The sequence below is a fragment of the Contarinia nasturtii genome, unplaced genomic scaffold (assembly GCF_009176525.2).
Source record: "Contarinia nasturtii isolate CC-2019 unplaced genomic scaffold, AAFC_CNas_1.1 Cnas_scaffold_285, whole genome shotgun sequence".
Taxonomy (NCBI): Eukaryota; Metazoa; Arthropoda; class Insecta; order Diptera; family Cecidomyiidae; genus Contarinia; species Contarinia nasturtii.
Window position 1 is genome coordinate 3,557,908 of NW_022197640.1, and position 8,323 is coordinate 3,566,230.

The window sequence follows — 8,323 nt, forward strand, 5'->3', positions numbered from 1 at the left end:
ATTGTATTTCTCTTCATTAGATTTTATTATTTTGACTTAATTACGCTTTTCATTTAACCTTCAGTTTTACGTAAAAATCTAAATTTACCACAGTAGCATTGGGAACAAGACATTTGATTTTTTTTATGAAAAAAAAAACTCAATTTTAAAGCGTTGGCATGAATAAACTCACAGCTGTCGACGAATTGGAACAGGATTCTCCTCAACAACTATTGTTTTAGTCATAACATCGTATCCCGTTCGATTATTGCGAAAAAATAATAATACAAAACACATGGGAAACATCAATGTCATAAGCATATTTTTAGCAATGGCACGATATAAGGCGCGTCGAAAGCCTGGATTCGATGCCGGATACATTAATGCTCGCATTTGTGTTGATGCATTAAAGTTTGGCTCACCATTTATTTGGCCAGTGAGTACGACGGCTTCAACATAAAGTATCCGAATGCTCATGATCATCTTGCCAGGTGTTGCACCACCAATTACCGATTGACCATGGGCAGTCCACATTGCCTCATAGATGCATACCATGACTTTTGTTAGAATTTCCACCAATAGTAAATCCGATGAGAATGTCAAAAAGTCCAAATAATCCTCTTCAAACGATGTTTTCAAGTTCTCAAAGTCCAAATTCACTCTATAATTCATAAAAGAACAGAATAAAAAAAAAGTCATAAAACCTCATCAAAATATTTTCGTTGAACAATTTATTTACATTTGAATATTGAAGACGTCCATCAACACGAACACCACCATCAGTTTAAATATAAATAGAATTATGACCTGAAAACATGACATTTATGAAACGTTAGCGATTTACATAGTGAATGAGCCAAAATAAACTTTTGTCTTTTTTATTTACACTTACATCAATTGTTTCAGCCAAGAATCGTTTCCAAATGGGTGCAATAACATATTCGTAGCCACCGTTTTGATAAATAATTTGCATGTTTTGTCTAACATTGTCCATGTAATTGGTTCTATTCTGTTGAAAAATATTATTGACGAACAGGGGATTGGCGGCATTGTTGTTCGCCACCGCTTGTGGAAAGTTTCCAATTTGTTGATTGAATGGATTGGCGGCCGTAAATGGTGTTGAATATTGGGCCGATAAGAATGGCATTGGAGGAATGACAATATTATTCGGTGGCAGATTCGACGATAAATAGTATGGAAAATACGTTGTGTATGCTGTATATGCCATCTGTTGTAATTGTACTTGTTGCAACCAAACTCTTAATGCATCAAAATATTCTTCTTTGGTTTGAATCACAGCAGGAGTGTTTATCGTATCATTTTTGGAGGTTTTATCCTCTTTATCACTCTCACTTTCATTTGTTTTGACATTGTCTATTTTGCGTTCTTTTAAATCTGCCTCATCCATTTTAATTGTTTTAGTTTTTTTTACGTTGTTCGTATTTTTAAATTTTTCGTCCCAATTCCGATCAATTTTTTTTTAATTTTACATTTGTTAATTAATCGTGTAAGGAAATATTCTCAAATTGTTGACAAACGAAATTAAATAATTACTAGCGAACAAAATTCTTATCAAAGTCGTTTAGTTTGTTCTGTACAAATGTCGAGAGCAAAACAAAAACTGGTAACAATGACCACGTAAATCAATACTTCATCAACATGAATTTTTCACTTCAAATAAGAAATAATAAATATAATTTGTAGGAAAGAAAAAACTTTGTTGACATTTGTATTACGATGTGGTTTGTGTGCAATATGTCCAATAGGTGTCAACATTGATAAGTATATGAATTTAAGTACACGACTTAAGTATTCACCTGTTTGATATAGTTCCGTTGCTCTAGAATCCATTTATTCAATCAATTAAAACGTCGTTTTAACTAATTCGCCCCATACTTTATTTTTCATTAAAATTAATTTATGTTATGTGTAAAACCTTAAATTATAACATGATTTTATGGTCAATCATTGATTTCGTCTAACCAAACATTGAATTATGGAGTGTTTCTATATCTTTTTCTCGTTGTTGTGCCCGTTGCCGTTCAGCGCGGAGTCTTTCATAGTTCGCATCATCGGTTTTCAATTCATAACGACACATGGGACACGAATTTGTTTTCTCCAACCATGGCAAAAGACATTCACTAAAATGGAAACGAAAATGCTATCACCATAAGTATTCGATATAATTTTGTTCAATTTTACCTGTGGAATGCATGTCCACATGGCATCACTTTAAATATCTTTTCATTGCAAGCGTCCTTATCGATTTGATTTGTGATGTTTTCTTCGTCGTCGTCTGGTTCGGTGGCATCTAACTTCAAGCAAATTACACATTTTTCGGGACTCTTTTCCGCACCTGTTCGATTGATTTGCACTTTACGTTCTTCCAAATTTTTAACAACTTCTTTACTTGCCGGCGGTGGAGCTCCATCATATTGGTCCGGGATATACCCGTTTTCAATGAGAAAACGTACCTATGAATTTATACGTACATTGTAAAATGATGTGTTTATTGAAAAAAAAAGAAAAGAGAATGTACTTTATATATATTCATCGATCATTACCACTAGCAAATTCTGATGCTCTTGATGTTCTTGTGGATCGGCATCATAGTCTAAATCTCGCCAACTAAAATCGTCTTCGTAATCCATTGCTCCAAATGTACTTTGTTCGATTGTTTATTCAATGACTGTGAGTGTGCAACAATAGTTAGAAAATCAATAATGATTTGACACTTTTTCATTTATTTGTTAAATGTCAGTGAATAAGTTACATTTATTTATTACAGATGGCTCTCATGGTAGACTACATATTTGCATAATTTCTAAGACAAAGAATTTTAATTTATAAATAATAAATGATTATTAAATCGACATATATTATATGCACAATGCACATAGCAAGCAACCGATGACTTAATCATTTAGTTTTGTGATAAAAATATATGGTTACGATTGAATCGAATATTTACGATTCTGATTTTTTTCGTGAATTTTTCATGGGATAGCCAAGCTTTTGATATTCAAGCCAAAGCGTACGATTATTAACGCCATATATTTTAGCTGCCTTACAAAAGCCCATACCTTTGTCACGAACTGCTTCAAGAGCATGTAAGAAGTTCGCATTTTTTCTTATCATTTTTCGGCTATAGCTAATCCGTTGGTTCGTTGGAGGTGTTTCGTTCAATTGATTTTCTTCAAAAGCTCTTGACGTCGTTGTACACAAGTTATTCGGATTAATCTTAACAATTAATTTATTCTCAGCTCTATCATCATTGTTATGTTCCTCTTGGTCACATTCCGTTTTTATTTCCGTTATTGTACAAACATTTGACAATGATTTTTGTTTTCGTTTTCCATTTCCTTTGTCATCACTCGGAGAATCATCAAAATTTGAATTAAATCGATCGCAAACAACATCGGTTGCGTCGGCAAAAGTAACGCTCTTCCGTTTTTTAGTCGATTTTGTTTGATCGCTTGTACTCGGAAAATTAAGTTTTTCATCCTCACTTTGGACAGTCGATGAGGATAAATTTTTTTCTTCGGTAGTTATCGTTGACTCAATAACCGATTTTATCTCATCCAAACCTTTAATCTTTAATATATTAGCGATACGCAAAAGCTCGACCAAATCATCTTGATAAATGTTCACTTCGCCATTATATATGAATTCGATGAGACTTTTCATGAAACTATATTTGATCCCTGTCAATATAATAACCGGATGTTTGCACGAGTTTCGTAGAAAAATGTTCTGCAATCATAAAATAAATAATTTAATCGAAATTTCAAATTTCAAACATTCGTTAATAAATGATGTCATAAATACTTGAAAGAATGGGCTGCATGCAGACAAAACAATTTTATGAGCATGAATTTCCCGATTTTCCATTACGATTGTTACATCTACCATCTGGTTCGAATGCAATAGCGATGAAAATACCGTTAATAAATTTGGATGATGTTGATTCCATTGTAATTTGTATTGGTCACCCGTCATTTTCGTGTCAATCGTTGAGATTTGATGAGTCGCCTGCAAATGGGATGGACTTTATTTGTAGAAAAAAAATTTGAATGAATTTTTCTTGCACTTATTTTGGCAGTGAAGAAGACATTGAAGGTAGACAGCAGATATGTCATTCAAAGTTATATGTTTTATCGAAATTGTAATATGTATTCTGTTTATATAGATAGAGATATTTAATTTATTGAGATTTTAATTATTCCGGCAGTTTTTAAGATGGCGACACTGGCACTTGAAAGAATTCGATTTGACATTTCATATCAATGGGACATGTGGTTGAGTCAAGTCGTTTCGATTCATTTGTTTACAATACACAAAACAACAAAGAAGTACATCATACATTCATTGTCGTTTAAAAACTGAAAGAAAACCAATTTGAAAAACATGGAATGGGAAGAACAGGATCAAACAAATGAATCCAATAGTGAATCGAATGCAGATAATTCGAGTAGTGATGACGAAAACAATGAAGACGATGGAGATACTCAAAACGATAGAGTAAGCAACTATATTGTATATTGTCGTTAGTTTTGTTTAATCAGATCATTTGATTTTCCACAGAGTACGATTCGTTCTGAATTGAAATCAATGTCATTTGCCGAATTGCTGAAACTCAAAGACGAGCTCGGCTCAAAAGTATATAACGAAGCACTGTTTGGTGAAGATTCAATACCAAAGAAGCGAAAAAAGGGCGCCAACCAAACAAATGCATTTAAGCGCGAGAATAAGAATCGACCACGAGAAATTTCGGCAAAAAAACAAGTGCCACTCCTTGGCAAAGTGAAAAAATCGAAAAATGATGCGACAGGACCGCGTGATCCGCGCTTCGACATTAAATGCGGCGATTTTGACAGAGACAAATTCAAAACTGATTACAACTTTGTTAATGAAATCCGAGAAAAAGAAATTACCGAATTGAAGGGCCAATTGAAACAGTTGAAGAGTGATCAAGCGGAGGAAAAGGAAAAGGTTAAATTAGTATTGCAACGAATGCAAAATCAAAATTTAGAAGAGAAAAAACTGCAAGAGCGTAAACAAGCCAGAACATTGGAAAAGAAAAAGAACAAAAACGCAATTGGAAATGAGCGAAAACCATTTTTCATTTCGAAACGTATGTACAATCAATTTTATCGCATCGAATTTGTTCTATTTTGAATTTTTGTTTTGCTTTTTTTTTCTAGGTGAGCAAAACGCACAAGATTTGGTCAAACAGTTTGAAGAGCTTAAAAAAGCGGGCAAATTAAACAAACATCTAGAGAAACGACGCAAAAAGAATTTAGTACGAGATCGAAAAAAATACAATTTTGATTAATCAAATAGCCATTATCCAAAAATGAGAAATAAACAAATACTTAAATGATTTGAGATGTTTTTGTATTATCTTTATACTGAGCACAGCGCCAATCACGATATTGTTCTCGTATCAATGTGACACATGCAATATAACCGCACATGTTTTGACGCATGACATTTTGCGTATCGTGATTCTCTTCCATCTAACCGCAATACACATATTTACATCTTTTTCGGTGATAATTTTTCTCTTTTTTTGAAAAATAAAAGTACGATGTCATTACCAGCGACTGGATCGCTTTCTCGATCGGCCGGATTGATTTCGGCCATAGCCAAAAATGTGAGATTACTCAATTTGAAAGCAGTTAAAAGGATTACAGTTTCATTTGATCCATTTGTCGAGAATGTCAAACAAACAAGGTAATTGTTACAGCACCGATTTTTTTGGGGTTTGAGTGAGTTTACTGTACAATGTCTATAAATAACGTACGGCGCATGTCAATTAGTCAAAAGTTATCCATTTTATTCCACAAGAGCAATATGATGAACATATTCCAAAAAATTCATTGAAATCTTCATGTTTGTTGCGGTGTGTGAATAGTTTGAACAAAAAATAAATAAATAAATCAGTTCTTCAACAGAAATCATGTACGTGTTTGTTTACTGCATTTATTAGATGTGTGAAAATAAAATCAATAATAGAATAAACTACAATGAAAATATACTGAAACATAAGTTTGTTGAAAATGAATTGTATTTTTCTTTCAGAGAGGTTGTATTTCAATTGTCGGTTGGAAGAGTCCAAAGAACAAATCCAGGCTGCATATTCAGAACGAATGTGGTTTGTGACAGAAGTGATCCACAATTCATCGTAGACCTAATTCCAGAAGTACATGGTAAGCATATTATTTTCCAATATGCCCTCATTTATGACTCTTGCTTTTTGTTTTTATGCAGAGACGGCCGGTTTTAATACAGTAAAAATCAACGCAAAACATTTAACAGCATTGGAAATACTGGAACTATTTAATAAACATATTACCGTTTTGGCACCCAAGGAAGAAAAGGTCCAACCAATTTCAACAAAATCGAAAAAGAAGAAATAGTAAACCAAAATCCACATTGCATTAACAATACAGCGTTTGTTGAATAGTGCAGTTAAACCATTGTTAGATTGTAGTCGACGTTAAAAAAAAATACAAAGAGATGGCAAAGCGTTTGAAAAAAGGCGGTCACATGGATGTGATCGAACGAATTTACAATGATCTTCCTGCATTTACTGACATCTTTACAGAAGAATCATTTTACATATTTGCCGTATGTTTCGCACTCACAACCATTCTTGTCGCATTCATATCATCTAGATTCATAACAATAAGACCAATCGAGTAAATTGAATGCACCTTGCGAATGTCATTCGGCCGTTATTCGTTCATCACAGATTTATGTCGTCTTTTTTTTCTCTCATAAAATCATTTTTCGATGCGTGCATTTTCCCTGTGTTTCTAAACGTATGAGTAGAACATTACTACATATGAATGTACACATAAAAATAAATAATTGTATACACGAAGAAAAACTTGAATATTTCACTCGGACATATTATAATATATTTTCATTCTAACCACAAAATATTGCTCTTAATTTTTCAGTGAGTTTTGACGTTTGTCATGAGTTATATACTTGACATGAATATCCATGACGTATACGCTTTTGTTTTGACTTTTATTTTTAGAAGATCAAACGAAACATATATATATTTTTTTCCATCGACATTTTTTTTCACATTTGCCAAATTTTAAATTCAATGAATTGTATTAGCGATCGAATAGACGAATAAGCGATATCATAAACTAAACGTCAACACTGCTGAACATTAATAGTAGAAATATTGTTTAAAATCAAAGTTTTTTGAAAAGATTTCGACATATTATTGAGAAAAAAAATCATGAGCTCAATAAAGCAGCGATACGAAAAATTCAGTGAATTTATGCAACATAACACCAAGGGCGTCGAGGTAAATATCAACAATAATTACGAAATTATTTGCGTCGTAGTTTTGTTATTTTTTTCTCAATTGGTGTTCTTTACGTAGATCGGCATCTATTCTGTCACTGGAACTTTATTTGCGATCGCATACTATAGAATACGGCCGGTAAATGTTCATGTCTTATGCAATAATAAATAATAATAATAATAAAAATGACATCATAACACATATTTTATTGCTTTAGATTACAAAGTTCACGCGATCGAAAGATATCCCCAAACATTTTATAACAAATAAGATAATACAAAATGGAATAATAAAAGCAATCGAACCAAATCAACAAGCTGGAGCAATTTTGCGCATCGAACATAAACCACCATTGAATCTATTGCCTTTTTCACATAAAACTCTTCCAGTTAAAGTGAGTATACTCCACATACTGATACATACACATACTTTCATTGTTATTGTACATCAAATAGATCTTTGGAGTCGATATAAATGGAAATGGATTTTCTTGGTTGCAATCGGTCACTTTGAATCACAAAGTGGAATTTCTTCCGATTTACAAAAATAATAGCCAGTTTGCAGAGTGTACAGTGAAAATGGATTTAAATCCAAAGGTTATTTTGCATTGACAATGATTCTTATTAAGTCATAAAAGATCTATAAAGATGTTTTTTTTTTTAATTCCTTATCACATTTAGTTATCCATCGACGTAGCTGAATCGCTTATAAAACTGGGATTTGCAAAAACATCCCCACAACAAAGCGTGATGTCAACCGACGTCCAACTTAAAAAGTACTTGAAAAAATTACAAATCGCACAATCAAAAGCGACGCAACGCGGACTACCATGGCCTCTAAGTGCTATTATTTCGCGAATCTCCCAATTGATATACAACAAAGTTTTCCCAGCGAAATATCGTCTGCCCGAATTGGTCAGATAAATTGTTATTTATTTTTCCAACAATCACTTTTAATACAACTTACGATGTATAGTTAAACATTTAAATTTTCTATAAAAGAATATTACGG

At 32.8% G+C, this 8,323-nt stretch overlaps 7 protein-coding genes across 7 annotated transcripts; 4 read left to right on the plus strand and 3 right to left on the minus strand.

The window, feature by feature from the left end:
* Position 1: 1 nt before the first annotated feature.
* LOC116337799 (protein FAM8A1) lies at positions 2-1,710 on the minus strand. The gene is made up of 3 exons (XM_031762695.1): positions 872-1,710; positions 719-786; positions 2-640 (listed from the first exon to the last, which is right to left on the minus strand). The coding sequence occupies exons 1-3, from the start codon at positions 1,385-1,387 to the stop codon at positions 169-171; spliced, it is 1,056 nt and encodes a 351-aa protein (XP_031618555.1). The 5' UTR covers positions 1,388-1,710; the 3' UTR covers positions 2-168.
* Positions 1,711-1,850: 140 nt separating this feature from the next.
* Positions 1,851-2,697, minus strand: LOC116337802 (E3 ubiquitin-protein ligase RNF181-like). Its single transcript, XM_031762698.1, has 3 exons — positions 2,544-2,697; positions 2,182-2,453; positions 1,851-2,120 (listed from the first exon to the last, which is right to left on the minus strand). The coding sequence occupies exons 1-3, from the start codon at positions 2,628-2,630 to the stop codon at positions 1,958-1,960; spliced, it is 522 nt and encodes a 173-aa protein (XP_031618558.1). The 5' UTR covers positions 2,631-2,697; the 3' UTR covers positions 1,851-1,957.
* Positions 2,698-2,775: 78 nt separating this feature from the next.
* Positions 2,776-4,122, minus strand: LOC116337800 (longitudinals lacking protein, isoforms H/M/V-like). The gene is made up of 2 exons (XM_031762696.1): positions 3,808-4,122; positions 2,776-3,732 (listed from the first exon to the last, which is right to left on the minus strand). Exons 1-2 carry the CDS (start codon positions 3,976-3,978, stop codon positions 2,947-2,949), a joined length of 957 nt encoding a protein of 318 aa, XP_031618556.1. The 5' UTR covers positions 3,979-4,122; the 3' UTR covers positions 2,776-2,946.
* Positions 4,123-4,258: 136 nt separating this feature from the next.
* On the plus strand, positions 4,259-5,353 carry LOC116337801 (ribosomal RNA processing protein 36 homolog). Its single transcript, XM_031762697.1, has 3 exons — positions 4,259-4,500; positions 4,564-5,113; positions 5,184-5,353. The coding sequence occupies exons 1-3, from the start codon at positions 4,387-4,389 to the stop codon at positions 5,312-5,314; spliced, it is 795 nt and encodes a 264-aa protein (XP_031618557.1). The 5' UTR covers positions 4,259-4,386; the 3' UTR covers positions 5,315-5,353.
* A 112-nt stretch (positions 5,354-5,465) lies between these two features.
* Positions 5,466-6,492, plus strand: LOC116337803. The gene is made up of 3 exons (XM_031762700.1): positions 5,466-5,715; positions 6,064-6,191; positions 6,253-6,492. The coding sequence occupies exons 1-3, from the start codon at positions 5,570-5,572 to the stop codon at positions 6,399-6,401; spliced, it is 423 nt and encodes a 140-aa protein (XP_031618560.1). The 5' UTR covers positions 5,466-5,569; the 3' UTR covers positions 6,402-6,492.
* Positions 6,487-6,874, plus strand: LOC116337804. Its single transcript, XM_031762701.1, has one exon. The coding sequence runs from the start codon at positions 6,502-6,504 to the stop codon at positions 6,685-6,687; it is 186 nt and encodes a 61-aa protein (XP_031618561.1). The 5' UTR covers positions 6,487-6,501; the 3' UTR covers positions 6,688-6,874.
* Positions 6,875-7,023: 149 nt separating this feature from the next.
* Positions 7,024-8,315, plus strand: LOC116337366. Its single transcript, XM_031761849.1, has 5 exons — positions 7,024-7,312; positions 7,391-7,450; positions 7,530-7,706; positions 7,768-7,908; positions 7,993-8,315. Exons 1-5 carry the CDS (start codon positions 7,244-7,246, stop codon positions 8,233-8,235), a joined length of 690 nt encoding a protein of 229 aa, XP_031617709.1. The 5' UTR covers positions 7,024-7,243; the 3' UTR covers positions 8,236-8,315.
* Positions 8,316-8,323: the final 8 nt, after the last annotated feature.

Coding starts and splice junctions, on each gene's coding strand:
- LOC116337799 (XM_031762695.1), bottom strand. CDS start 1,387: ATGGATGAGGCAGATTTAAAAGAACGCAAAATAGACAATGTCAAAACA. Junction 787..871: donor TCTTGGCTGAAACAATTGAT/GTAAGTGTAAAT, acceptor TCATGTTTTCAG/GTCATAATTCTATTTATATT. Junction 641..718: donor GACGTCTTCAATATTCAAAT/GTAAATAAATTG, acceptor TATGAATTATAG/AGTGAATTTGGACTTTGAGA.
- LOC116337802 (XM_031762698.1), bottom strand. CDS start 2,630: ATGGATTACGAAGACGATTTTAGTTGGCGAGATTTAGACTATGATGCC. Junction 2,454..2,543: donor AGCATCAGAATTTGCTAGTG/GTAATGATCGAT, acceptor ATAAATTCATAG/GTACGTTTTCTCATTGAAAA. Junction 2,121..2,181: donor TGTGGACATGCATTCCACAG/GTAAAATTGAAC, acceptor TTTCCATTTTAG/TGAATGTCTTTTGCCATGGT.
- LOC116337800 (XM_031762696.1), bottom strand. CDS start 3,978: ATGACGGGTGACCAATACAAATTACAATGGAATCAACATCATCCAAAT. Junction 3,733..3,807: donor CATGCAGCCCATTCTTTCAA/GTATTTATGACA, acceptor TTATGATTGCAG/AACATTTTTCTACGAAACTC.
- LOC116337801 (XM_031762697.1), top strand. CDS start 4,387: ATGGAATGGGAAGAACAGGATCAAACAAATGAATCCAATAGTGAATCG. Junction 4,501..4,563: donor GAGATACTCAAAACGATAGA/GTAAGCAACTAT, acceptor GATTTTCCACAG/AGTACGATTCGTTCTGAATT. Junction 5,114..5,183: donor ACCATTTTTCATTTCGAAAC/GTATGTACAATC, acceptor TTTTTTTTCTAG/GTGAGCAAAACGCACAAGAT.
- LOC116337803 (XM_031762700.1), top strand. CDS start 5,570: ATGTCATTACCAGCGACTGGATCGCTTTCTCGATCGGCCGGATTGATT. Junction 5,716..6,063: donor GAGAATGTCAAACAAACAAG/GTAATTGTTACA, acceptor TTTTTCTTTCAG/AGAGGTTGTATTTCAATTGT. Junction 6,192..6,252: donor CCTAATTCCAGAAGTACATG/GTAAGCATATTA, acceptor GTTTTTATGCAG/AGACGGCCGGTTTTAATACA.
- LOC116337804 (XM_031762701.1), top strand. CDS start 6,502: ATGGCAAAGCGTTTGAAAAAAGGCGGTCACATGGATGTGATCGAACGA.
- LOC116337366 (XM_031761849.1), top strand. CDS start 7,244: ATGAGCTCAATAAAGCAGCGATACGAAAAATTCAGTGAATTTATGCAA. Junction 7,313..7,390: donor ATAACACCAAGGGCGTCGAG/GTAAATATCAAC, acceptor TTCTTTACGTAG/ATCGGCATCTATTCTGTCAC. Junction 7,707..7,767: donor ATAAAACTCTTCCAGTTAAA/GTGAGTATACTC, acceptor TACATCAAATAG/ATCTTTGGAGTCGATATAAA.